Source organism: Eptatretus burgeri, chromosome 3 (assembly GCF_056783735.1).
Source record: "Eptatretus burgeri isolate ZD-2024b chromosome 3, Ebu_testis_v1, whole genome shotgun sequence".
Lineage (NCBI taxonomy): Eukaryota > Metazoa > Chordata > Myxini > Myxiniformes > Myxinidae > Eptatretus > Eptatretus burgeri.
The window spans coordinates 28,611,135-28,635,366 of NC_140963.1; the positions used below are offsets into that span (position 1 = coordinate 28,611,135).

The window sequence follows — 24,232 nt, forward strand, 5'->3', positions numbered from 1 at the left end:
GGTCTTGGGGATCTTATATTACTGGTACTGGCATGAAGCCTGTTCCAAAACGGTATGGATTGAAATTGATGGTGGATTGCTATATTCAGGTCATTCTGCATGGAGAGAATTTGCTTTTGAAAGTGGTTATTTCCAGCAAAGGTGACAAGATAAAGATCCACACAAGAGGTTAAAATCTTTGGGGGACTTCATTTAAATCTCTCAGTAAAGTGTCCATTTTAATGATACTTTCCCATTGACATACAAATTAAACTGCAATGAACATTGTACAGTGAAGCAGTGGCAGCCTGAACCTGAGTCATCCTCCCTTCAAATATCCTGATGGTGTGAGCAAATCAATTTGGTGCTAAATAATGCCATATAGCCATTGCTAAACTGAAATGGACCACGTGGTTGGCCAATTTATATGGGGCATTGTCCTTAGTCGTGTGCAGACCGATAGCTATCGTGTGCAGCCTATGGCTGCTGGATCCATCATCCTCTGAGGGTGTGTCTGTACTGCTGATGCAGTGCCCTCAATTACCAGTACACTCGATTCGCTGATCTCATTAGGATGACTGGCTCAGTCAATCCCACCTGGTGTTAATTAAATGGCCGACAGGGGCTCAAACTCAAGACCCTAAGATCATAAGCCAGCCACCTTAACCATTAAACCAACACCAGGCTTTTTGATTTGTTTAAGGATTGGCTTGATTAAGGCCAGCATAATTTGAATGCAATGTTATTTAGATTAATGTGCAATGTTTATGCCACAGAGCAATGTAGAACAAAAAAAAAATAAAACTTGCAAAATTATACCACTTAAACAAAAAGCAGATGCATAACTCAAAATTTTGTAATAATCATTATCCTGCTTCTATTTATTAAATCCAAAAATAGGGGCAGCACAAATTTCTCCTGACAGTTAGTTTAATTAGCAGTGTGTACAAAACACTGACTGCACAATTAGAGCTCCTTGGCATAAGCTGATTTCACATCAGAATAGCAGTGTTTACATCCTCACTGCACATTCATCAGCTGTGCACCAAGGGATAGCCAATTTACATGCAGGCCAGAATGTGCTTGCGCATCTGCTGATGGAGACACCATCCTATCGGCACTGATTTTCAAGCAGCATTACACTTGCTTGACATATAAAACGTTGCACTGTAACTGTCTGCCTTGCTTAAAAATTTACAAGAAGTGTTCCTGCTCTCAGCACTGCGCTTTTATGGGAAGAGCGGCGAATGAAAGCATGCAGAAAGTGGATGTGGAACAATCTGAGCTTACAATGGAAGAAAAGCATGCTCAACCAAAGATAGCCAAAGCACAGTACAAGTGCTATCTTAAAATTAACAGGGACCTGCCATACAACAAAAAAGGTGAGGAAATTATGATGGGAATAATACTATGATTATATTATCATGATGATAATGATTATTATTATTATTAGCAAGTTGCCCATGCCCGCACTGGATTTTAAATGGAGTAGGGATGTAGGCGACCAAAATGCGTGTGGCGTCTTCTGTCATCGAGCCGGCAAGCTGGGAGCACCAATTCACGTTTATTGCCGCATGTGATGCAATTTAAATGCTCTAATGGTGGCAATGAGATCCATTTGAAATTGTCTGTTCGATATTTGCTGCTTTTTGATGCCTTGGGTCCATAATAAAAATTTGTGTTGGTGTCAAATCCACTGACCAATTGCAAATTAATAGTAGGATTAATTTTGATTATTATTATCAATACAAAGTTTCTCCACTTGTTCAAAACTCAAATTAAATTATCACAGGGAGTCTTTTCAACATTTCGAAGTGATTCACAACATCAGAGAGCATAACAGGACAAACCACTTATTGGCATTTCTATTTCTTCACAATTACTCATTCTTTCCAAATTGTCCTTCGATTTCAACATGTGGGCTTCTTTCAAGATGTACATAATCAGGAATCAAATACAATAATTGTGCAATTCTCTGATTGAATTATCAGTTTATGTTAATTCAGAAAAGGATTGATGTAGTGAATTTCAAACAGGATGTTAAATTATCTTCCTGTACATTTACTATTCCTTTGGTGATGTCTGCTACATGATGCTATTTGCCAAAGCTTCTTGGAAATGGCATATAAAGCCCCTTTACCTCTTAACAGATTTACTCAACACTGAAAATCAGTGAGTTGCCATTTATATTGTTTGTACTACACAATTCCTCTCTGTAAGTGTCCAATAAGATAACATTTCCGGTGGAATCATCATTCTCAGGAGTATGGGGAAGCACAGTGCCTTTCCATTTCATAATGTAAACATTTTTCCACCTACCATGTTTTTGTTATTCTATTGTAACCAGTCCTATAAACCTTATCATTGCATCCGGTAACCCACGAAACATTTCTTCCCAGATCTAAACCATCCAAGATTCTCTATTTACATTTCAGTATCTTCCTCCATTTGTAAATTACTTGATCAAAGACTATTTTTGGCTTTCAGGGTGCTAACTCACCAATATTTTGCATCACATCTTCTGTCTGCAATTGCTTTTCTCATTAAAAAAATGCATCATCACAAAGCACATGTAAAATAATCAGTGATATTAATGAAGATGATGATGATGGACCAATAAGGTGGGGTCACTCAATCTAATACCCACAGAAATCAATAGCCAAAAAGAAAGAAGTTACCATCAATTGTTAAGTTGGTAACAACAAAAACAGTGCACACAACTCAAAATATCCCTTTTCTGATCTACAGGGTCAGCCATAAGTCCCAGGTAACTGTTTTAGCTGCTCATACAAGATTTGTTTACCCCATCTGCAAGGGTGAGCTGTAAGCCCCAGGAGTAATAACATTTTCCAGTAAAAACAGTAATACATAAGTATAGGAGTAAAAATAAAAATAACAGGATCCCTTCTTCGACATTGAGTGCATCCGTATGCAATTTAATTGTCTTGTTCGCGTTTCTCCTGGTGTTAGCTTGGAAGTTGGGGTGACTGGCTTTGGATCCTAGGGTCCTGAGTTTGAGCCCCATTGTCTGCTGAATTAACACCAGGTGGGGTTGACCCAGCCTGTCATCCTTCAAAGGTCAGTGAAATGAGTACCATTGTACTGGTACAGGGGCACAGCATCAGTGGCACAGCCACGCTTCCAAGATATAAATGATATTGACTCGGCAGCCAAGCTGTCATATGCACAAACAGAACAGAACCACTGCTACCAGCCACTCAACCATTGTAAATGGATTGGTATCTGCCATCTTGGTTTAATCTATTATTTGTATTATCTGAAAAAAAAGGAAAAAAAAAGAAAAGTGTAAATACATGGTATAAACAAATATTGTACAAGCAGCTAAAACCGCGTCTTGGGACTTATGACTCATCCTGTAGGTTATCCAGAGCAAAGGGCCATGAATTCAGCTATTGGTCAATTATTCAGAATCATATCACAACACAAAATGGACAAAAAGATAAATTTAACTCGTACTGCTCACTCATAATATATCATGAGATAAGACACCCTAGATTTATTTAAAGTCCCAGTTGACCTTTAACTCATGTTGTAAGTGATGTTGTGAATATTTACATGTGAGCGAGTTGTTTCTGTGTGAAGCCTTTTCTTTGATATATATATATATATATATATATATATATATATATATATATATATATATATATATATATATATATATATATATATATATATATATATATATATATATACACACACACACAATTCCATTCCCCAGGTCCAATTGCCCTGATATTTGCTCCATCACATTATTATAACATGAGTCAGGTCAACATCACAATAAAAAATTGCAATTATTAATTAAATATTTTGCAAAAAATTGCTATGATGCAACAAGAAATAACGGTGCTCTGGCCGATCGGTGGGGAGAGGGGTGGAGCTTGGCTTACAAAGGGTTCCATATGCAGAGTGGAAATTACATACAAAGGTTCCACAGTCACCATGGGACTACACCGAGTGTCAGTGAACATTGCACAATCTTACATGACCTCAAACAGGGACATGAGGCCATTTGGCCCATTATTGCATCCGTATGCAATTTAATTGTCTGTTCGCGTTTCTCCTGGTGTTAGCTTGGAAGTTGGGGTGACTGGGTCATGGTTGGGGTCATGTTATGCCTGGTGTTGGCTTAATGGTTAGGGTGGTGGGCTTGGGATCCAAGGGTCCTGAGTTCAAACCACACTCAGCTGTTGAATTAATACCAGGTGGGGTTAAGTTAACCTGTCATCCTTCCGAGATCGGCAAAATGAGTGCCAGCATGCTGGTATACTGTGTCAGAGCGGCGACACGTCCAGGATTGTGCCCGATAGCCAAGGAGACTGCTAAAGCAGCACCAACACTCTGCACAGAGTGTGGTCCCAATGGATGGATGGATGTTGTGTTGTACTCCCAGGTGAATTTTTGCTGCAGCTCTAAACATTCATCTTCTTGATGTTTGCTAAAGTCTAAAAAACCCAATTTCATCAGGTGACCTAACTTATACCATATATGGCTCACCACAAATTCTGACCATCAAAAAAATAGAATGGCATTCAGGATAAAATGCTGGCAGGACATCTGGTGGAGTGTAGAGACCATCAGAGTCAGCAGATTTGGTCGAGAGCGCACTCGCAGAAGTTTTCAGAAGAATTTTCATCCAATTTAGGAAGTACACTTGAAATATAATGCCAAATAACAAGGAAGTTGGACATGATAAGAAGAATCCTGGATTCCTTGGCTTTTTTAATCAAAAAGTATGCAATGATTTTCGACTATAAATGTATTCGGGGAGCCTTAAGGATCGTTTGAGTTGACATACACATGGTTATGCATTAAAATTAAGGCTCAGCAGTCAACCTTACATTTGACATTACAAGTGGTCTGCAGTAAACATTTGTTGTTGTTGTTATTATTAAAGGAATTGTTGGTCCAAAAAATATGATATTTATTCTTATGAGATTACACAAATTACACAATTTTTATTCAGGTTTAGGGGAAGCAACTATCACATATAAAACTCACACGTTTGTCCAATTGATGCAAAATAATAACTTTGGATCTTCATATAAAATAAGGTCTTTAACAAATAATAACACAACATACATTATCTTGTTGCTTCTGTTGGACGACTCAGTCGTGAAATCAAGAAAACACTTATTTTGTCTTCCAAGCAATATTCAAAAATCTGAAACAAGTGAACAACATTAAAAAAATAAATTGTGGATAATAAAAGATCAAGGCAGCTACCAAAATACTGACTACTATTGTAACTATTACTTCTGCCTTTCTGTATGCATCACTTCATTAAAGATGCCTCAAATTGAACCTTTACTCATTATAATCAAGCTTCGTGTTCACACCTTGTCCACGACATTCAGAAATCTTCACACCTGAGTAGGGTACTTGAGAATGTATCTTTCAAAACCAGTCATAACAATTATATTTTAAAGCTAATTGAAACTTCATATTTTAGGTCAAATTAAAATGCATTATTGTTTTTTTTCCACAACATAATTTGTTGTTCATACAATGGTGTGGGTTGTATCATTGTAATGGGTTGAATGGTATTTATAGAAAAGTAGACCATCACAATCCTTTGAGTACCTGTCTGGCACAGAACCACACTGTAACCGAACATGGGATGGCTGGCTGTGCTGGGAAGATATGGAGGCAAACAACGTGGCTGTACAGAAATGCCCCAACTATTTCCCAGATTTTGATCCAATGGGTGAGAAATGTGTGTGTTTGTGTGTGTGTCGAATATGTATCCTTTTCTGAGGCTGATGATTGCCTCAGACATAAATTATTTTTTCTCATCAAGTTGACCTGAGGAAGTTCATTGGTCATGGACAAAAGTCATCTGACACCAAGTCTGCTCTTTGGTGTCCCACACATAGTACAAATTATTTTTATTCACTGTGGTCTTGCTTTTGTTCTTCGGGTGGGTGCTTAAAAAGTTATGAGCCTTTTAAAAAACTTATTTGCCCTTTATCTGCATGTTTTTACAATGGCTGATTTGCAATATGATATTTGTTCTAATGAAAATGTCCCCCATGGAAGTACATTGGTGTCCACTAATGTGATTTCCCCACATTTGATATACGTATGTTTATGCTCCACTATGAGCCTTAGATCAAGATAATAATAAAATCTGGAGAGAAAAAGCTGTCTGGGTTGATTTCATAATGTTGACCCAAACAGGTGTCCAATCTGCATTGAGAAACTCTGGGACCCATCCTGCTCAAATCTTATTCATTCCAAGCATGTCGTCACAATGTCATGAACTGTTTCAGTTGATATACGAAAATGATTTGATTGGTCCTTCATCGCCACATCATAAACAACAACAACATTTTCAGGCACAAATAAACTTGCATAGAGGATATCTTCAATGCTGTCTCTATCACTTATAAAATCAGATTACTTTTTCTATGATGTGGCTTATGATGGAGAAACCCAACCCAAAGTTTCACAGCAAATCCTCCTGAAATGCCATCAGATTTAAACTTTTATGCAGGTATTTGATGACAAATCGAGCTTCTGTTTTGTCCTTTTTTTATGAAGATCAATGTATTTTTTAAAAATCAAGATCACTTACCATATATGCTTCAAATAAAACTGCTGAAAAGAAAAACAGCAGAAGTTAGGACATTCATTTTATTATCGATATACTAATATATTGACCAAGATCGATGCATCGTTTCAAGTTCCAAACTAAAGGTGGCTTTGAAACGTTTCAAACACCTCTCGTATTAGTTTAAAAAATTTCAGAAAGCAAGATACTCACAATAGTCAGTCACAATAATGAATATTTATTCAAATACATATTGTTGTCGAAATGACTCCTAGTGGTTAATGACTACTAATATAGCATCAGTTATTTCATAGTACATGGTTTGCATAAGTTGTGAGGTAATTCACTTGTAATAGGAGATGTGTGTTGCATCAACGATCGATGTTTGTCTTCCCTGCATCCCATTTGTGTATCAAGCCATCATTCTTTACAACCCATTTCTTTGATGTCTTTATCCTCTGTTATCTGTCTAAATGTCTCTCTTTTGAAGCCCTTGCAAGATCTTGCAGCATGATGCTGGTGTGAAAATAAAAAGGAACCATCAAACAGTTATCAAAAGGCAGTAAAATCACCTCGGAGAACTTGTGGAGCAACCATTGAGCTTGTGATGTGCCACTTTGGTCGAGTCACCCCACCAATCAGGCTGATCACCACCAATGGCAGGGGGAGGGAAGGGTGCCCAAGCCAGAATTGATAAAAGGCAGATACAAGTGATCTGATGGAAGAAGACACTGCTTCATGGGAGAAGGCTGTGCTTCACTTCCCTCTCTGGCCATGGAAGATTTGCCCTGCCATGGAGTCAAACTTCTCCATCTGGCCACAGAATGATTCTCCTGCTGTGGAGTTTAACTTCTCTCTCTGGTCAGGGACCTATCATACATGTTTCACCTTTTTTTAATGAACCAGACTGTCTCAGGTGAATTCTGAATATTGTAGTTCTCTTTAGGTGGTCAATTCACAACATGCTTATGGGGTAATTGGTCACAGAAATTGGTCACACTCACGGTCAGTACTAGCTATCAACTTACTCGGCCTGATTGATTTGGGATGGTGGTGCTTAAATACCGTAAAGCTTGGTTGGTTCAATTGGTCCAATGCGAAAGGTAATGGAAATAAAAGGATCAGACTCCACCCTGAACTGCCAACTCAACTGACTTCTGCGATCATGATTAAAACGCCAAGTGAGGTTTGGGCCAGGAAACTGGAGCAATGAACCACTGTTACACTAATATATATATATATATATATATATATATATATATATATATATATATATATATATATATAGGCGACCAGGGTTGCGTCAGGAAGGGCATCCGGCGTAAAACATGTGCCAAATCACGATGCGGATCATACGGATGATCCGCTGTGGCGACCCCTAACGGGAGCAGCCGAAAGAAGAAGAAGAAGATATATATATATATATATATATATATATATATATATATATATATATATATATATATATATATGTATATATATATATATATATATATATATATATATATATATATATATATGTTGTTGTTCGTCTTTCGGCTGCTCCCGTTAGGTCGCCACAGCGGATCATCCGTTATGATCCGCATACTGATTTGGCACAGGTTTTACGCCGGATGCCCTTCCTGACGCAACCCTGGTCGCCTCTGACGACACAGGGATAAGGATTGGGTTTCGCCATGATTCCGGGCTGCCCTACACCCTCTCATAGCGCGGCCCAGTGCAGAGCTCCCGTCTTCAAGCGATCCTCCAACCCAAGCCTCCGAGTCGCCGGATTACAGGCGCACGCCACTACGCCCGGTCTATATTATATATATATATATATATATATATATATATATATATATATATATATATATATATATATGTATATATATATGTATATATACACATATATACATATACACACACACACACACACACACACACACACACACACACACACACACACACACACACACACACACACACACACACACACACACACACACACACACACACACGGTGAGTCAGAAGTAGCACCCGATTTCTGTCAGTTGATTGTTTGTTTGCAATTTGTATTACAGTGTACAAGAAGGTAGAAATAAATGAATGACATGTTTATTATATCTAACTATTTATTCAAGAACAAATTATTACGGAACTGTACAAGCTGTTTTACTTGCAATTTTCAAAGTGCCCTCCCTCGTGATCGATGCACAATTGCAGCCAAGAAGGTACAGAGCAGCACACACGTCTGCAGAGTTCGATATCAATTTCCTCAAACTTTGCAGTGATTTGAGCCTTCAATCCTGAATGGTACAAGGCTTTTCACGATAAACAAGGTCTTTCATGAGCCCCCAAATAAAGAAATCTGGAGGTGTAAGGTCTGGGGAGCGTGCCGGCCACTCCATCGGACCGCTGCGGCCGATCCACTTTCTGGGAAAGTTTTCATCAAGCCACTGACGAACATAACGTCCATAATGAGGTGGAGCTCCATCATGCTGGAAATAACAGTCCTGATCTTGTACCCTGGGCCAAAAGAAGGTTTGCAGCATATCCAGGTAAATTTCTGCAGTGACATCCCTCAAAGAAAAAGGGTCCAATTATCCCTAATGGAGATATGGCTGCCCAAACTGTCACTCCAGGTAAATTTACCTCCTTCTCAACTCACTCTTGCGTTATTCGCAGCCCAGTAGACACAATCGTGTCTGTTAATTGTGCCATAAACTTAAAACATGCCTCATGTGACCACCAAAATCAAAAATAAATAAAGAAAATTAATTATCTACAAGACAATTATTAACAAGATGACTTCCCAGAAAGAATCTGACAGCCGAAAAAACAGAAATCGGGTGCTACTTTTGACTCACCGTGTGTGTGTGTGTGTGTTTCCTCTCCAACTCCAAGACCAAAAATTGCTCATTGGGACCGACTCAATCGGTCAACTTCCTGAACCGGTTCTCAACCAATGGTACTCCACCTCTTCAAGATCTGATTTGGACAAATTTCCCTGAAAACATCTGCTGTTCTTCCTCTGACCCAATTGGTTTTTTCTGACCACACGCTTGTCAAAATAGACCTCTCTCTGGCTGTTATTAGAGAACCACCTCAGCACCGTCAAGTCTGGCATTTCACTCAGGCTGACTGGCAGGATCTCCAAGCAGCCATCAATCTTCCAGACTGGTCTCCCATCACTACTTTCTCCAACATCAACTCATCTTCGGAATTCTTTCAAAGAAACTTGCTCCCTCTCTGGTGCACAGATTTTTCCCCTCTCGTCTTCAATTGTCCTTCCCTTCCTTCCGCCCACGTTTCACTGAAACTTGTGACGAGGCAGTTGTCCTGAAACAACTTGCCTTTGCCTCATGGAAAGCAAACCTAATTGAGGGTTACCTCAGTTCCTTCCATGAAGCTCAGAACAAGTGTGTGCCTAACCTCAGGAGAGCCAGAAAACATCTTTCCAACCTCAAGTCTGAACTCTCAAATCGCTCTCCCTCCTCCAAATCCTGGTGGCATCGAATCAACTCTGTTTCTGGTTTATGTTCCCCCCTCCAACCCCTCCCTTACCTCAAATGGCCTCAATGCTGACGCCACACGTGAAAAGCCTGAATGTCTAAACTCGGTGTTTGCATCTAAATCTTGGGTCCAAAATCCATCTCTTTCTGCACCCACCCTACCCAGTTGCACCTAGCTGGACCTGGACTCTGTGTCCATTTTTTCTGACAAAGTGGAGAATTTGCTGTCAAACCTCAACTCTGATTCTGCAATCGGTCTGGACGGCATCAGCCCACGTGTCCTAAAAACCTGCTCCTCTGCTCTTGCTCACCCTCTCTCTGTTTGATTCACCCTCATTTTCTCAAGGTCATCTGCCATCTTCTTGGAAATCAGCAAACATTACCACTCTACATAAAAAGGTGCAAAAACAGATCCCTGCAACTACAGACCAATCAGCCTTCTCCCAATCATCAGCTTGGTTATGGAATCCATCATCGCTTCAGACATTAAATCCTTCCTCTTCTCCAATGGCTTGATTTCCGATCATCAATTTGGTTTCAGACCAGATCACTCAACGCTGGATACGCTACTTCTTCTTTCCAACAATGGATGGAGGTATTCAATACAAGACATGAAATAAGAGCCATATCCCTCGACATATTGCGTGCTTTTGCCAAGGTCTGGCACCCAGTCCTGCTCACCAAACTCTCTTCCTATGGTATCGAAGCCATCTCCACTCATGGCTCGCAGACTTCCTCTCCTGTCACAGTCAATGTGTGGCCCTAAATGGAATTCTCTCATCCCCTCTTCCTGTCCAGACTGGAGTTCCTCAAGGGTAGCGTTCTGAGCCCTGTTCTTTTTCTGGTTTTCATCACCGAGTTGACATCCGGTTCTGGGTTTGGAGGGATTGCAGGGTCTCTCAGGGTTCTATGCTGACTTTCTCAAAGCTAAGTTTCTGGACGTTATTTGTCCCGTTTTAACTCTATTTTCTCACCATGTTTCGGTGTGTTCAAAGTTCGGTTTTGTTTCAAAAATTGTGCTATTTTGTGAGTTTTCGTCGATCTTGTCGAACCTGGTTCCTTGAGGCCTACCCATCCTTCCCCTCAAGGTATATGATCGTTTTTATTTGTATTCTCTCCCTGTTACCTGAAATTCCTATTTTCCCCACTTTCCCAATGCCCCCATCCCTCCCTCTAAACACTCCGTTTCTTGTCTTAAATCCAAAGAAAATAAAAATACCATTCTCCTTGCATATCCACGAGTCCTGATCCTCATTCTCCCACATCATCTTCATCATCATCATCATCTTCTTCTTCTTCTTCTTCTTCTTCTTCTTCTTCTTCTTCCTTCTTCCTTCTTCTGCCGGCACACCATCTTTATTCGACTTGAGCTGACCCACTCTCGCCATTACCTTCACGATTTCTTCCTACAACCTTCCATTCCCGAATCTTACCTATTCCACAAATATACATCAAAAATTAATAATCTTCCTTGTATCCTTTCGATCTGTACACCTCCTGTAACCACGTGTCTCTCCACCCTCTTCCTCATATGTTTCATCGACCCAGCAGCTTCACTCTGCATTTACCGTTCCAAATTCACCACACACCTCCACGATTTTACTTCAACCTTCTCTTTTCCGAATGTTTTGCAATCCTTATTTAAAATAAATAATTAAATTCACTTTTGCCCATACACCTCCCAAAGCCACGTGTTTCTCCCGAAACCACGTGATCTGTTTACACCCCTGCGTTCACCGATCCAAATTCACCATTCACCTCACCATTTTTTCTTCAACCTTTCCATGACCTCATCTGATGAAAACTCTCTCAAACAATAATAATAATAATAATAATAATAATAATACTAAAAACGATCTCTTATAATGCTTCATCATCCTCTTTCACACGTGTGGTACTCATGACTGTACCATAATGCACGACTCTTCTGCTATTTAAACAGACTGCTCTCAATTCGACCTTTCCTTCATACCTTGCCGAAAAAATCCAACTGTTACAGGGTTTCTTCTCTCCATTCTCTGAATTCGCCTTCATTAGATCCATCAAGAAACGTGTTCAATCGTATCTCTGACCTAAAACTTTCAAAAACCCCAGTTTGCGATGGATGTTCGATTTCCATCAACCATTCTTTTTTTCCAATTCAGTGCCAACTCACCCTCCTCACCCCTCACTCTCACTCTCAAAGCAAGCATCCCACTCTTCTCCCTCCAAGCCTCCCTCTCTCCTTTCTCAAAAACTCCCTCCTCACCTTTCTCCCACCATTCATCCCCCTCACTCATCCTTCTCAAAGTTGCCCCCTCCTCTCATCCACAAAGCTGCCTCCTTCCACTGCCCTCTCACCTCCATCTCTTCACTCCACCTCCTCAAATCCTCAACTGCCTTCTGCCACTCTCTTGCCACCACTCTCCCCCAGCACCACATATCCTTTTCTCCTCCTCATTCGGCCTCCTCCCCAAGCTATTCTGCAATCCCCCACACTCTTTCAACAACTCTCCTTACCTCCCCCCCGTCCTCCCTTGTCCTCCCCTCCCACTCCCCTACCATCCCCTGCACCCAAAGCCTCCTCCACTCCCTCTTCATTAACAGTGTGGAGCTCAAATATCCGGGGCCTTCGCTCAAACCTTTCAGATCTGTCCATACAGGTTGTCACTGACAAACCAGACATAATCTGCCGAACAGAAACTTTCCTCCCCCAAGACGTGTCTGACTCCCAAGTAGCTCTCCCTGGCTACTCCCTCCTGCGGTGTAACAGACTTGAGCCTCATCCTGGTGAAGGAGTTGCTCTCTTCATCAAAGACTCGATTCCTCACTCTCCATGCACTGCCCCCACTCCCCCACACCCCCAGGAATACCTCTGGCTACAGCTTCCCCTCCACTCCCACCACATGTTTAAATATGTACTGTACCGTCCACCTTACAGTGATGACTCCATCTATACCTCACCATCCGAAAACGTGGACCAACTTCTATCTTCTCATCCAAACTCTCTCTTCCTCTTATGTGGCAACTTCAATTGTCATCATGCCAGTTGGCTAGGTGTGGGTACCTCTCTCACCTGTCATGGCACTTCAGCAAAAGCTGACACTCATTGGGGCTGACTCAATTGGTCAATTTCCCAACCCAGATCTCAACCAATGGTACTCCATCTCTTCTGGATCTGATTTTGACAAATTTCCGTCAAATATCTGCTGTACTACCTCTGCTCCGATCGGTTCTTCTGACCACGTGCTTGTCAAAGTGGACCTCTCTCTGGCTGTTATCAGAGAACCACCTCAGTAATGTCGAGTCTGGCATTTCACTCAAGCCGACTGGCAGGGTTTCCAAGCAGCCATCAAACTTATAGACTGGTCTCCTATCTCTACTTTCTCCAACATCAACTCATCCTGGGAATTCTTTCAAAGAAACTTTCTCTCCCTCATGCACAGATTTATCCCCTCTCGTCTTCACTTGTCCCACCCTGCCTCACGCCCTTGGTTCACTGAAGCTTATGGTGAGGCAGTTACCCTGAAAGAACTTGCCTTTTCCTCATAGAAAGCAACCCAAACTGAGGGTAATCTCAGTTCCTTCTATAAAGCTCGGAACAAGTATCTACCCTCAGGAGAGCCAGAAAACAACATCCTTCTAAGCTCAAGTCTGAACTCTCAAACCTCTCTCCCTCCTCCAAATCTTGGTGATGTCTAATCAAATCTGTTTCTGGTGTATGTTCCCCCTCCATCCCCTCCCTTACCTCAAATGGCCCCACTGCTGATATTGCACGTGAAAAAGCTGAATGCCTAAACTCGGTGTTTGCAGCTAAATCTTGTGTCATCAACCCATAACTTTCTCAACCCACCTTACCCAGTCACAACCAACTGTCCCTGGACTCTGTGTCCTTTTCTCCTGACAAGGTGGAGAGCTTGCTGTCAAACCTTGACTCAGATTTTGCAACCGGACCAGATGGCGTCAGCCCCTGTGTCCTAAAAACCTGCTCCTCTGCTCTTGCTCACCCTCTCTCTGTTTGACTCACCCTCTCATTTTCTCAAGGTCGTCTGCCTTGTGCTTGGAAATCAGCAAACATTACTGCCCTGCATAAAAAGGCGCAAAACCAGATCCCTGCAATTACAGTCCAATCAGCCTTCTCCCAATCATCAGCAAGGTTATGGAATCCATCATCGCTTCAGAATTAAATCCATCTGCTTCTTCAATGGCTTGATTTCCGGTCATCAATTTGGTTTCAGACCAGGTCACTCTACCCTGGATATTCTGCTTCTGCTCTCCCAACAATGGATGGAGGTCCTCATTGCCAGACAGGAAATCAGAGCCATATCCCTAGACAAATCGTGTGTTATTGACACAGTCTGGCACCCTGCCCTGCTCACCAAACTCTCTTCCTATGGCATCCAAGGCCATCTCCACTCATGGCTCGCAGACTTCCTCTCCCGTTGTAGCCAACGTGTGGCCTGAAATGAAGTTCCCGCATCCCCTCTTCCTGTCCAGGCTGGAGTTCCTCAATGCAGCGTTCTGGGCCTTGTTCTTTTTCTGGTTTTCATCAACGATCTCTCCGATTCTATTGGAAAATCCTCCTTATCACTTTTGTGATGACTCCACCCTCTGCCATATCATCTGTCGTCCCTCAGACCGGCAAGCAGCAGCTTCTTCGCTCACTGCAGATCTGGGTAAAATCACAAACTGGTCCAACACGTGGAACATGTCTTTCAATCCGGACGAATCTCACACTCTCACTACATCTCTCCGAAAACACCGCTTGGACCCCCCCCCCCCATACAATTTCTCAACAATCCTCTGGAAGAAGTCCTTTCTTTCAAGCTTCTGGGTCTCACTATCTGCGATGATCTTTCCTGGGAAAGCCACATTTTTAACCTGGCCTCCAAAGCCAGTCGCCGACTGGGAATCCTCCGTCGTGCAAAGTCCTTCCTCAGCCCACCTGAGCTCCTGACCACGTGCAAAGCTTTCCTCCACAGCCTCATGGAGTACTGCTCTCCCCTCTGGGCTGGTGCTCCTGCCTCCCACCTTTCTCGGCTTCACACTGTGGAAACCAAGGCATTTCGGATCATTGGCATCTCCCGCAACGAGGCTGAGTCTTTGGGCCTCTCACTCTCTCACCGCAGGCAGGTCGGTGGTTTTTCTGTCTTCTACCGTCTCCTATCCGGTCTCTCCCCCCATGCTGTTTCTGCGATTTGTCCCCATCATATTTCCGCAGGGCGCTCAAGGTCCGCCAACAACCACCTTCTGGTAAAACTACCAAAATCACGAATCACTGCTCACCTTCACTCTTTCATTCCTCATTTTTCCCACCTTTGGAATAAACTCCCTCACTCTGTTCAATCCCATTCTTCCCTCCAGGCCTTCAAAACAGCTGTTCACCACCATCTCTTGTCTTCCCCATCCAAAACCATGATCTTTTCTCACCCTGCTAATCCACCCCAAATCCAACTCCTTCAAATTCCCTGCTTTCCTTTCTGAAAGTCCCTGTAGTGTCCATCTTGTTTATTATGTGTACCCTGCCCATCCCTCTCCCTTCCACAGATCTAAATTTTCTGTCCCCCACTGTTTTGTCCTTCTCACCCCCTCTCTTCTTGTCTTATGCCTCCCATTGCTGTGCGTTGCGTATTAGCTCTCATACGAGCCTCGACAAGCTCTCCAAAAAAAAATGTCTCTCCGACTCTCTGGAAAATCCTCTTTATATCATTGCTGATGACTCCACCCTCTGCCGTACCATCTACCATCCCTCAGACCGGCAAGCAGCAGCTTTTCACTCTTTGCAGATCTGGATAAAATTACAAACTGGTCCACGCGTGGAACCTGACAAATCTCACACTCTCACAAGGTATCTCCGACAGGACTGTTTGGAAAACCCCAATCTACTTTTTCAACAATCCACTGGAAGAAGTCCTTTCATTCAAGCTTCTGGGTCTACATTATCTGCCATTATCGTTCCTGGGAAAGCCACATTTCCAACCGGGTCTCCAAAGCCAGTCGCCGACTGGGAATCATCTGTCGTGCAAAGTCCTTCCTCGGCCCACCTGAGCTCCTGACCACATACAAAGATTTTGTCCGCAGTCTGATGGAGTACTGCTCTCCCTTTGCACTGGTGCTCCTGCCTCTCACCTTTCTTGGCTTCACGCTGTGGAAACCAAGGCATTTGGGATTATTGGGATCTCCTGCGGTGAGGCTGTGTCTTCGGGCCTCTCACTCACTCAATGCAGGCAGGTCGGTGGTCTTTCTGTCTTCTACCATCTCCTCTCCTGTCCTCTCCCCCCTCCGCTCTGTCTAACATATGTCCGCACCATATATCCGCAGAGCGCTCAAGGTCCGCCAACAACCACCTTCTGCTGAAAATACTAATATTAAGAATCACTGCTGACGTTATTTCTTTCATTCCTCTTTTTTCCCGCCTTTGGAATGAACTCCCACACTCTCTTCAATCCCATTCTTCCCCCCAGGACTTCAAAACAGCTATTCACCACCACCTCTTATCTTACCCCATCCCGAACCACGATCTTTTCCACCCCCGTTAATCCACCCCAAACCTTCCTCCTTCAAATACCTTGCCTTCCTGCCCGAAACCGAAAGTTCCCTGTTTTGTGAGGTCCTGAAAGTACCTGTAGTGTCCATCTTGTTTACCTCCGTGTTCCCCGCCCCATCCTTTTCCCTTCCACAGATCAAATGTCTGTTCCCCACTCTTTTGTCCTTCCCTCTCCCACCCCTTTTGTCTCCTGCCCCCCCCTTATTGTGCATCGTGTGTTAGCTCTCATACGAGCCTCGACAATGTATACAAAAAAAAACAAAAAAAAAAACCATGACACCATGCAGAATGAAACTTTGCATGCATACCAAGGGAACTCCAAGAGAGTGCATGGGTGAAAATTGGGTGTTTGGGTTAATTAAAACACCCCTTTTGAAGATAATTAATGGCATTATTTTATTGTGGCCCGTATCATGCGCATCCCCCGACACCTCACACTCGATGGTGTCTTAAGGCGCATCCTGGTTACCTCGCTGGGTTGTTCATTCGCCATTTTGTTTGGCCCTGCTCAACGCCTTGAGTTGGAACAGGCCACAATGGTTTATTCACGAAAAAGCATTCAAAATGTTTTTTTTCCCCCACTTTCTTCAGCGATTTCATCGAAAGCCTCATCGAAATACCTCTGAATCGCTGTATGCATCACTTTTGTCAATGTTATCGTTTCAAATTAGGAGCTTGCAGCGATTTGATGCATTTATTACAAGATGTGATTTTACACAATCTACTCTCACGGACTAATTTGCCTCCGCCATCGAAGATCGGAGGTTACTGTTTTCACCCCTTTCTGTTTGTTTGTTACTTACAAAATCTAAAGATTTCGTAAGTATATTGATGACTTCCGTTTCTGTTTGTTTGTTTGTTTATAGGCACGATAACTCGAGAACGGAAGAAGCTACCAATGTCAAATTACACCACGTGATTCAGGAGGGTGGTGGCTAGTGCTGATTAGATTTTGGTCAAAATCGGTCAAAGGTCAAGGTCACAGTGAGGTCAAATATTGGATTTTTGATGGTTTGGTACAGATAACTCGAGAACGGAAGAAGCTACCAATGTCAAATTACACCATGTGTAATTGAGCCAACACTGAGCCAACACCATTCAGGAGGGTGATGGCGAGTGCTGATTAGGTTTTGGTCAAAATCGGTCAAAGGTCAAGGTCACAGTGAGGTCAAACATCCAAAACATTCGATTTTTGATGGTTTGGTACAGAATCATCGTAGAAACTTCTGGTTTGCGTCGCTACCTTCTCGAGAGACAGCTTTTATTAGACAAGGTCAGAGCTCAAGTTGACGATTTCGTCAGTACCAGTCTATGACTGCTTGTTTGTTTGTTTGCTTGTTTGTGAACAGTATTACGGAAAAACTCCTCCACGTATTTCGATGAAACTTGGTGGGGGGGGGTAGGTATGGTCCAAGGATCATGCCATTAGATTTTGGACTTTGTCCCCCCCCCCAAAAAAAAATTGTTAGAGAAAAATTTTTTTTTTTGCATTTCTACATGTTTTAAGTGATTTCCAACCCCCCCCCCCCCAAAAAAAAAAGTTGTTAGAGAAAAATTTTTTGCAACTTTTTTTTCAAAAAAATTTCGATTTTTTTTGTTGCATTTCTACATGTTTTAAGTGATTTCCAACCCCCCCCCCCCCGCCAAAGAAATGGAGAAAATAACTATAACTGTCAGTAACTGTTGACATCATATTTTATGAATAAGATATGAGGTTCACTTGAGTGACCCAGCAGTATTGGCGGCGGAGGTTTTGCACTGTCCCGAGTGCTCCCCCTCTAGTTAAAGTATGCAATCGAAATATAATTTGAGTTTTGAGGATCACATCACATGGATTAAATAACTAGAAATCTGGAGTGAAATGTGATAATGTTGAGAAATCAGCAATGTTCCGCATGTCCCATTACAATCAGCTTGTTATCGCTTGCCAAGGCAGCCGTTCCTTATCAACCATTTCATTGGACTGCTTGCTTGAGTGCTCAAGCCACTTGCCGAGCACTCAACATTCGATAGTGGTCCAGTTCGTCTCCCAATCGGGATGTGCAGTCGGCAGTTGCTACACAAGGTAGAGGTACGTATACAGTCTACACGGACGTGCTACATGGGAGTAGATTTGGATTTGTAAAGGGACTCTGTTGAATGTGTGCATGCCTGCATGCTTGGTGGTGGTGGTGGTGGTGGTCGTATGGCAGCTTAGCTGCCGGTGTAGCTATCATTTCTTGAAGCGCGACTGTGTCGCTGATGCAGTGCCCCTCTACCAGTACACACACTGGAACTGGTACTCATTTCGCCGACCTCGGAAGGATGACAACAGGCTGAGTCAACTCCCTGGTGTATTAATTCAGCGGCCGACGGGGCTTGAACTCAGGACCCTAGGACCCCAAGCCACCACCCTAACCACTGAGCCAACACCAGGCTACCCATGCTTGGTTCTGGGCACCGTGTTGGCATTGTTCCCTCCTCGATCTAATGGAGGTTTTAACTTTTAACCTCAGCAGCATACGAACGATCACGTTTTCCTTTGTCCTTGTCATTGTTTCTAAAGTAATTGGTTATTTAAATAAATCGGTTGTGCTTTACAAAGGTTATATGTTGCTCTTTGGGAGTTTCAAAGCAAAATATTGATAACACCCGATTTCCGAACCGTTTGCCAAATGAACGCATTTTCAAAATTACCGAGCCAAATTTTTTCCACCCGTCACGCAGCTGTTCATAAAGATTAATGTTTATGCAGGTCTCCTTGAAACATCTACAATGCCATGTTTTTTTTAAATTTGTTTGTTGAAATTACCCAAAAATAAGGGTGAAAGATAATCAAGGTTTTTGGGTTGCACACAAGACATACTATTGTCGGTAATCACAATGACTCCAATCTGTCGACATCCGGTGTGTATGTATGTGTGCGTGTGCGTGTGTGTTCATAAAGCATAACATTTTCTCGTTGTACCTGGCGTGGTCGACGGACCGGCACAACCTTAGGAAGGATCACTTAGGAAGGAGGAGGAGGGAGGAAAACTGAGGGTGTCTACAGTATGGGAGTAGGAAGTGCAAATGCAGTGCAGAGTATCATGCGGCGTGATGTAAGAGGAAGGTGTGAGAGGTGCAAATCATTCATGCTCTCTTTGCTTGTGTGTCCTCAGTCGATGGGACATAGATGGGAGAAAGAGATGCATGAGAGAAAGACGTAACGGAGATGTGCGAGAGGTCTGTAAGTGTGAATAATGGCTGGTGAATGCAGCCAAAACTGAGCACCGATGACCCGGGCGTTATCCCTGCCCATCCTGGCAATAGCTCGCTCCACCCCTCTCACCTCACTTGGCTGCCCTCTCTGCTCGGTTGCGATGGCAATGAAGAGATTTCACTCAGACACTGGACGGAGGAGAGATCCTGGATGACCGCCTCATGGAGCCTGGATGAAAGAAAGGGGGAGAGGGAGAGAGAGAGAGAGAGAGAGAGAGAGAGAGAGAGAGAGAGAGAGAGAGAGAGAGAGAGAGAGAGAGAGAGAGAGAGAGAGAGAGAGAGAGCTGAATTGCTCCTTTTTTGAGCCTGAGCAAGGAAGGAGCTAAAACTCGGATCAAACGACCCTACAGGAGTTCCTGACCTCCCCCTTTGGCACATAGCAGTCGCCCTGCGCTATAGCCACGCCCCGCCAGGCTCCATAATCGAAAATGGCTTCAGTTGCCTTTGAGCCCGGCTAAGGGATGGAGCTCCGTATTCAACATTGGTCGAGGGTCTTCAGGAGTGCTCCCCGGCCCTGAAAATGTGCTGGACTCCATTCAAGCGTAGTTATTTAGGGAAACCCCGGAGCCCCCCCCCCCCCACCACCCACACATCCTTGAATGAACTCCCAGCACACATTTGCGCTTCTAGTTACATGCCGAACCACCCCGGCTCTTAATGCCTTTCTTCCTCTGGCACCCTTAGAAACTGTGGTGAGCATCCATGGGGGTTGAGGGCAAATGTGGCAGTAATAGGGAGGTGAGGAAAGCGTTGAGGCATCTACAGTAAATGTGAGGAAATTGTGGTGATGAGGTTGGGGTAGGTCATCATGGTTGTAGCATTTGTGGTGAAGGCATCGGACATAGGTTGTCGTTCGGATTTTTAGAAGGCATTTGGAATGGTTATGGCGAGTGCTGTAGCTTGGCCGTGAGCATAAAAAGGGTCTGACTTGAGGCGTCAGTTGGATTATGGCGCGCCGTTTGAATGGAAAATTGTGCACCTATGCAAATGAGCTTCAGCTGTGTCCTCACGATACTCCTGGTGTCATTGCCAATCTGCGTGTGTGCTTGCATGGTTTGTGTATCAGAGAAATGAAAGTAAAGAGATAAAATGAATTAAGGAATAAAGGAGTGAAAACCTAAATAAAATCCCGATACAACGCATATTGTCCCATTTACCCACTAGACATATGGAAAGGGCAAACTAAACAAATACTAAGGAGATAACGGTCTTAGGATCGCTATATGTTGGGTGCCATTGCCTCAGAGGAGTTTCACTTTTGCAGAACCGCAACAATATTTAACTCGGTGGGTGATACGCACCGATGTCTGATTATTATCTCACTAATCTGTATATGTGGACAGTATTTTGCTTTCTTTAAAACAATTTTATATATTCCTCCTTAAATTAAAAAATAAAATAAAAATAAAAACTAGAACTGCCACTTTATAACTGCTGGCAGTGATGACCGGGTACCCAGTCCGCGTCCGCCTTTGACTCAACGTGAGACTTAAATCATAGTCGCAATTTTCGCATTGAAAGGATAAGCGTTGCCAGAGAAAACATTATTTAATAGTGATACAAACACAGGCCTGCTTCGAGAGGGAGCGGAACAGACGAGTTACGAACCGGGCAGCACAAAGCATTCAATTTCGTTATTACTGGCTTCCAGATTCAAATAATTAAATAATTCTGGCTGCCAAACCACACGACCGATCAGGTTGAAATTTTAAACTTTTGTTTCACATGTAGCCTAAATTATAAATATGAAGTTTCGCATATATAGAAGTAGTGGTTCCAGAGTAAACATGAATTCATATTTATCTTTCAATCTAAGATGGCGGCCAAACCATGTGACTTGTGACCTCATAATTTTTACCATGTATGCAGATATCATGGAGGATGACAGACGCAAATTTTCGCTTCGATAGGTTAAGCAGTTCCAGAGAAAACATTATTTAATATTTTTCTTAAATTCAACATGGCTGCCAAACCATGTGACCTATCAATTAGAAATTAACAAACTTGTATTCCCTACTCATGTGCAATAGGGGTGTGAAGTTTCCCCTTGATCAGATCAGGTGTTCTGGAGAAGAAGATGTTTGAAGGTTTTAAGGTAAATTCAAGATGGCCGCCAAACCATGTGACCAATCAAGAACAAATTAACAAACTTGAGAAAGGACCTGATGGGGAATATATGTGTGAAGTTTCGGCTTAATCTGTCTTGCCTTTCTGGAGAAGAAGATTTTTAAAATTTATTCATTTTCAATCCAAGATGGCTGACGAACCATGTGACCTATGACATCACAAGTTTAGATTCTGCTTCCAACTGGTTATTGGAACACGTTTGTAAAGTTTCGTGTTAATCGGTAAAGGTGCGTTTTTCTATCCAAGATGGCCGCCAAACCATGTGACGTGTGATGTCATAATTTTTACCATGCGTGCATACACGATGGTAGATGATAATTAGAAATTTTCGATTCGTTTGGTTCAGCGGTTCCAGAGAAAACATTATTTAATATTTTTCTTAAATCCAAGATGGCGGCCAAACCGTCTAACGTATCAATTCGAAATTAACAAACTTATATCGCCTACGTGTCCCGAATATAGTTCTGAAATCTCCCCTTCATCCGACCAGCGCTTCTGGAGAAGAAGATGTTTGAAGGTTTTCGGGTTTTTTCAAGATGGCCGCCAAACCATGTGACCGATCAAGAACAAATTAACAAACTTGAGAAAGGACCTCATGGGGAATATATGTGTGAAGTTTCGTCTTCATCTGTCTTGCCCTTCTGGAGAAGAAGATTTTTAAAATTTATTCATTTTCAATCCAAGATGGCTGCCGAACCTTGTGACCTATGATATCATAAATTTAAATTCTGCTTCCAACTGGGTGTTGGAACACGTTTATGAAGTTTCGTGTTAATCGGTAAAGGTGCGTTTTTCTATCCAAGATGGCCGCCAAACCATGTGACGTGTGACATCATAATTTTTACCACGCGTGTATACACAACGGTAGATGATAATTACAAACTTTCGATTCGTTAGGTTAAGCGGTTCCAGAGAAAACATTATTTAATATTTTTCTTAAATCCAAGATGGCGGCCAAACCATGTGACTTATCAATTCGAAATTAACAAACTTATATTGCCTTCCTGTCCCGAATATAGTTCTGAAATCTCCCCTTCATTGGGCCAACGCTTCTGGAGAAGAAGATGTTTGAAGGTTTTCGGGTGTTTCAAGATGGCCGCCAAACCATGTGACCGATCAAGAACAAATTAACAAATTTGAGAAAGGACCTCATGGGGAATATATGTGTGAAGTTTCGTCTTAATCTATCTTGCCCTTCTGGAGAAGAAGATTTTTAAAATTTATTCATTTTCAATCCAAGATGGCTGCCGAACCTTGTGACCTATGATATCATAAATTTAAATTCTGCTTTCCATCGTCGACCCGAACAAGTGTGTGAAGTTTCGTGTAAATCGGATAAGGTCTATTTTTCCATCCAAGATGGCCGCCAAACCATGTGACTTCTGAGGTAAAAATTTTTTACCATGTATGCAGACTTGAGGGAGGAAGGTACTTGCAAATTTTCGCTTCGATGGCTTCTGGAATACCAGAGAAAACATTATTTAATATTTTTCTTAAATCCAACATGGCGGCCAAACCATGTGACCTATCACTTTGAAATTAACAAACTTGCATCGCATACATGTCACGAATATAGTTCTGAAATCTCGCCTTCATTGGACCAGCGCTTCTGGAGAAGAAGATGTTTGAAGGTTTTAGAGTTTTTTCAAGATGGCCGCCAAACCATGTGACGTATCAACAACAACTTAACAAACTTGAAAGAGGACCTCAGGGGGAATGTACCTGTAAAGTTTCGCCTTAATCTGTCCAGCCCTTCTGGAGAAGAAGATTATTTAAAAAAAACACTAAAAAACAAGATGGCGGCCGAATTACGTCATCGATGACGTCAAAAAAAACATTTTTGATGATGAATTTTGGTGTAGATGACGCTCAGAATTTTTCAGATTTTTCCTATATGGCGTTCTACTTGACGAATTTTCACCGGTGTATCGCTTCACTTCTGATGTCAAGAAAAATCACACGTGTTCCCCAGAGCGAGCTTTGTAAAATTTATGAAGCAAAAACATTTTTACCCTAGAAAGTTTCAGAGATACAGAGGTCCAAAGTTTTTCGGTTTTTTCAAGATGGCGCCCGCACCACGTGACCAATGACGTCATAATTATAACGCGAGTGTGCTATCAAAAAAGATACATACTATGGTGAAAACTTCGTGTCGATCGGACTTAGCGTCCCAGAGAAAATGATTTTTAAAGTGAAGAAGGGTGCAAAATGCCGGCGGAAAAATAATAATAATAATGTATAATGCGTAATAATAAACAGAAGAAAAACAATAGGGTACCCTGTACTCACAGG

General features: G+C 42.4%; 1 protein-coding gene across 1 annotated transcript in view; it reads left to right on the forward strand.

The window, feature by feature from the left end:
* LOC147029603 (calcitonin gene-related peptide type 1 receptor-like) overlaps positions 1-24,232 on the forward strand; it is a 378,533-nt gene that overhangs the window by 247,062 nt on the left and 107,239 nt on the right. Inside the window, exons 4-5 of the mRNA XM_085872782.1 lie at positions 1,199-1,361; positions 5,597-5,707. Coding sequence (XP_085728908.1) covers positions 1,199-1,361; positions 5,597-5,707 — 274 coding nt within the window. The remainder of the gene's footprint in view (positions 1-1,198; positions 1,362-5,596; positions 5,708-24,232) is intronic.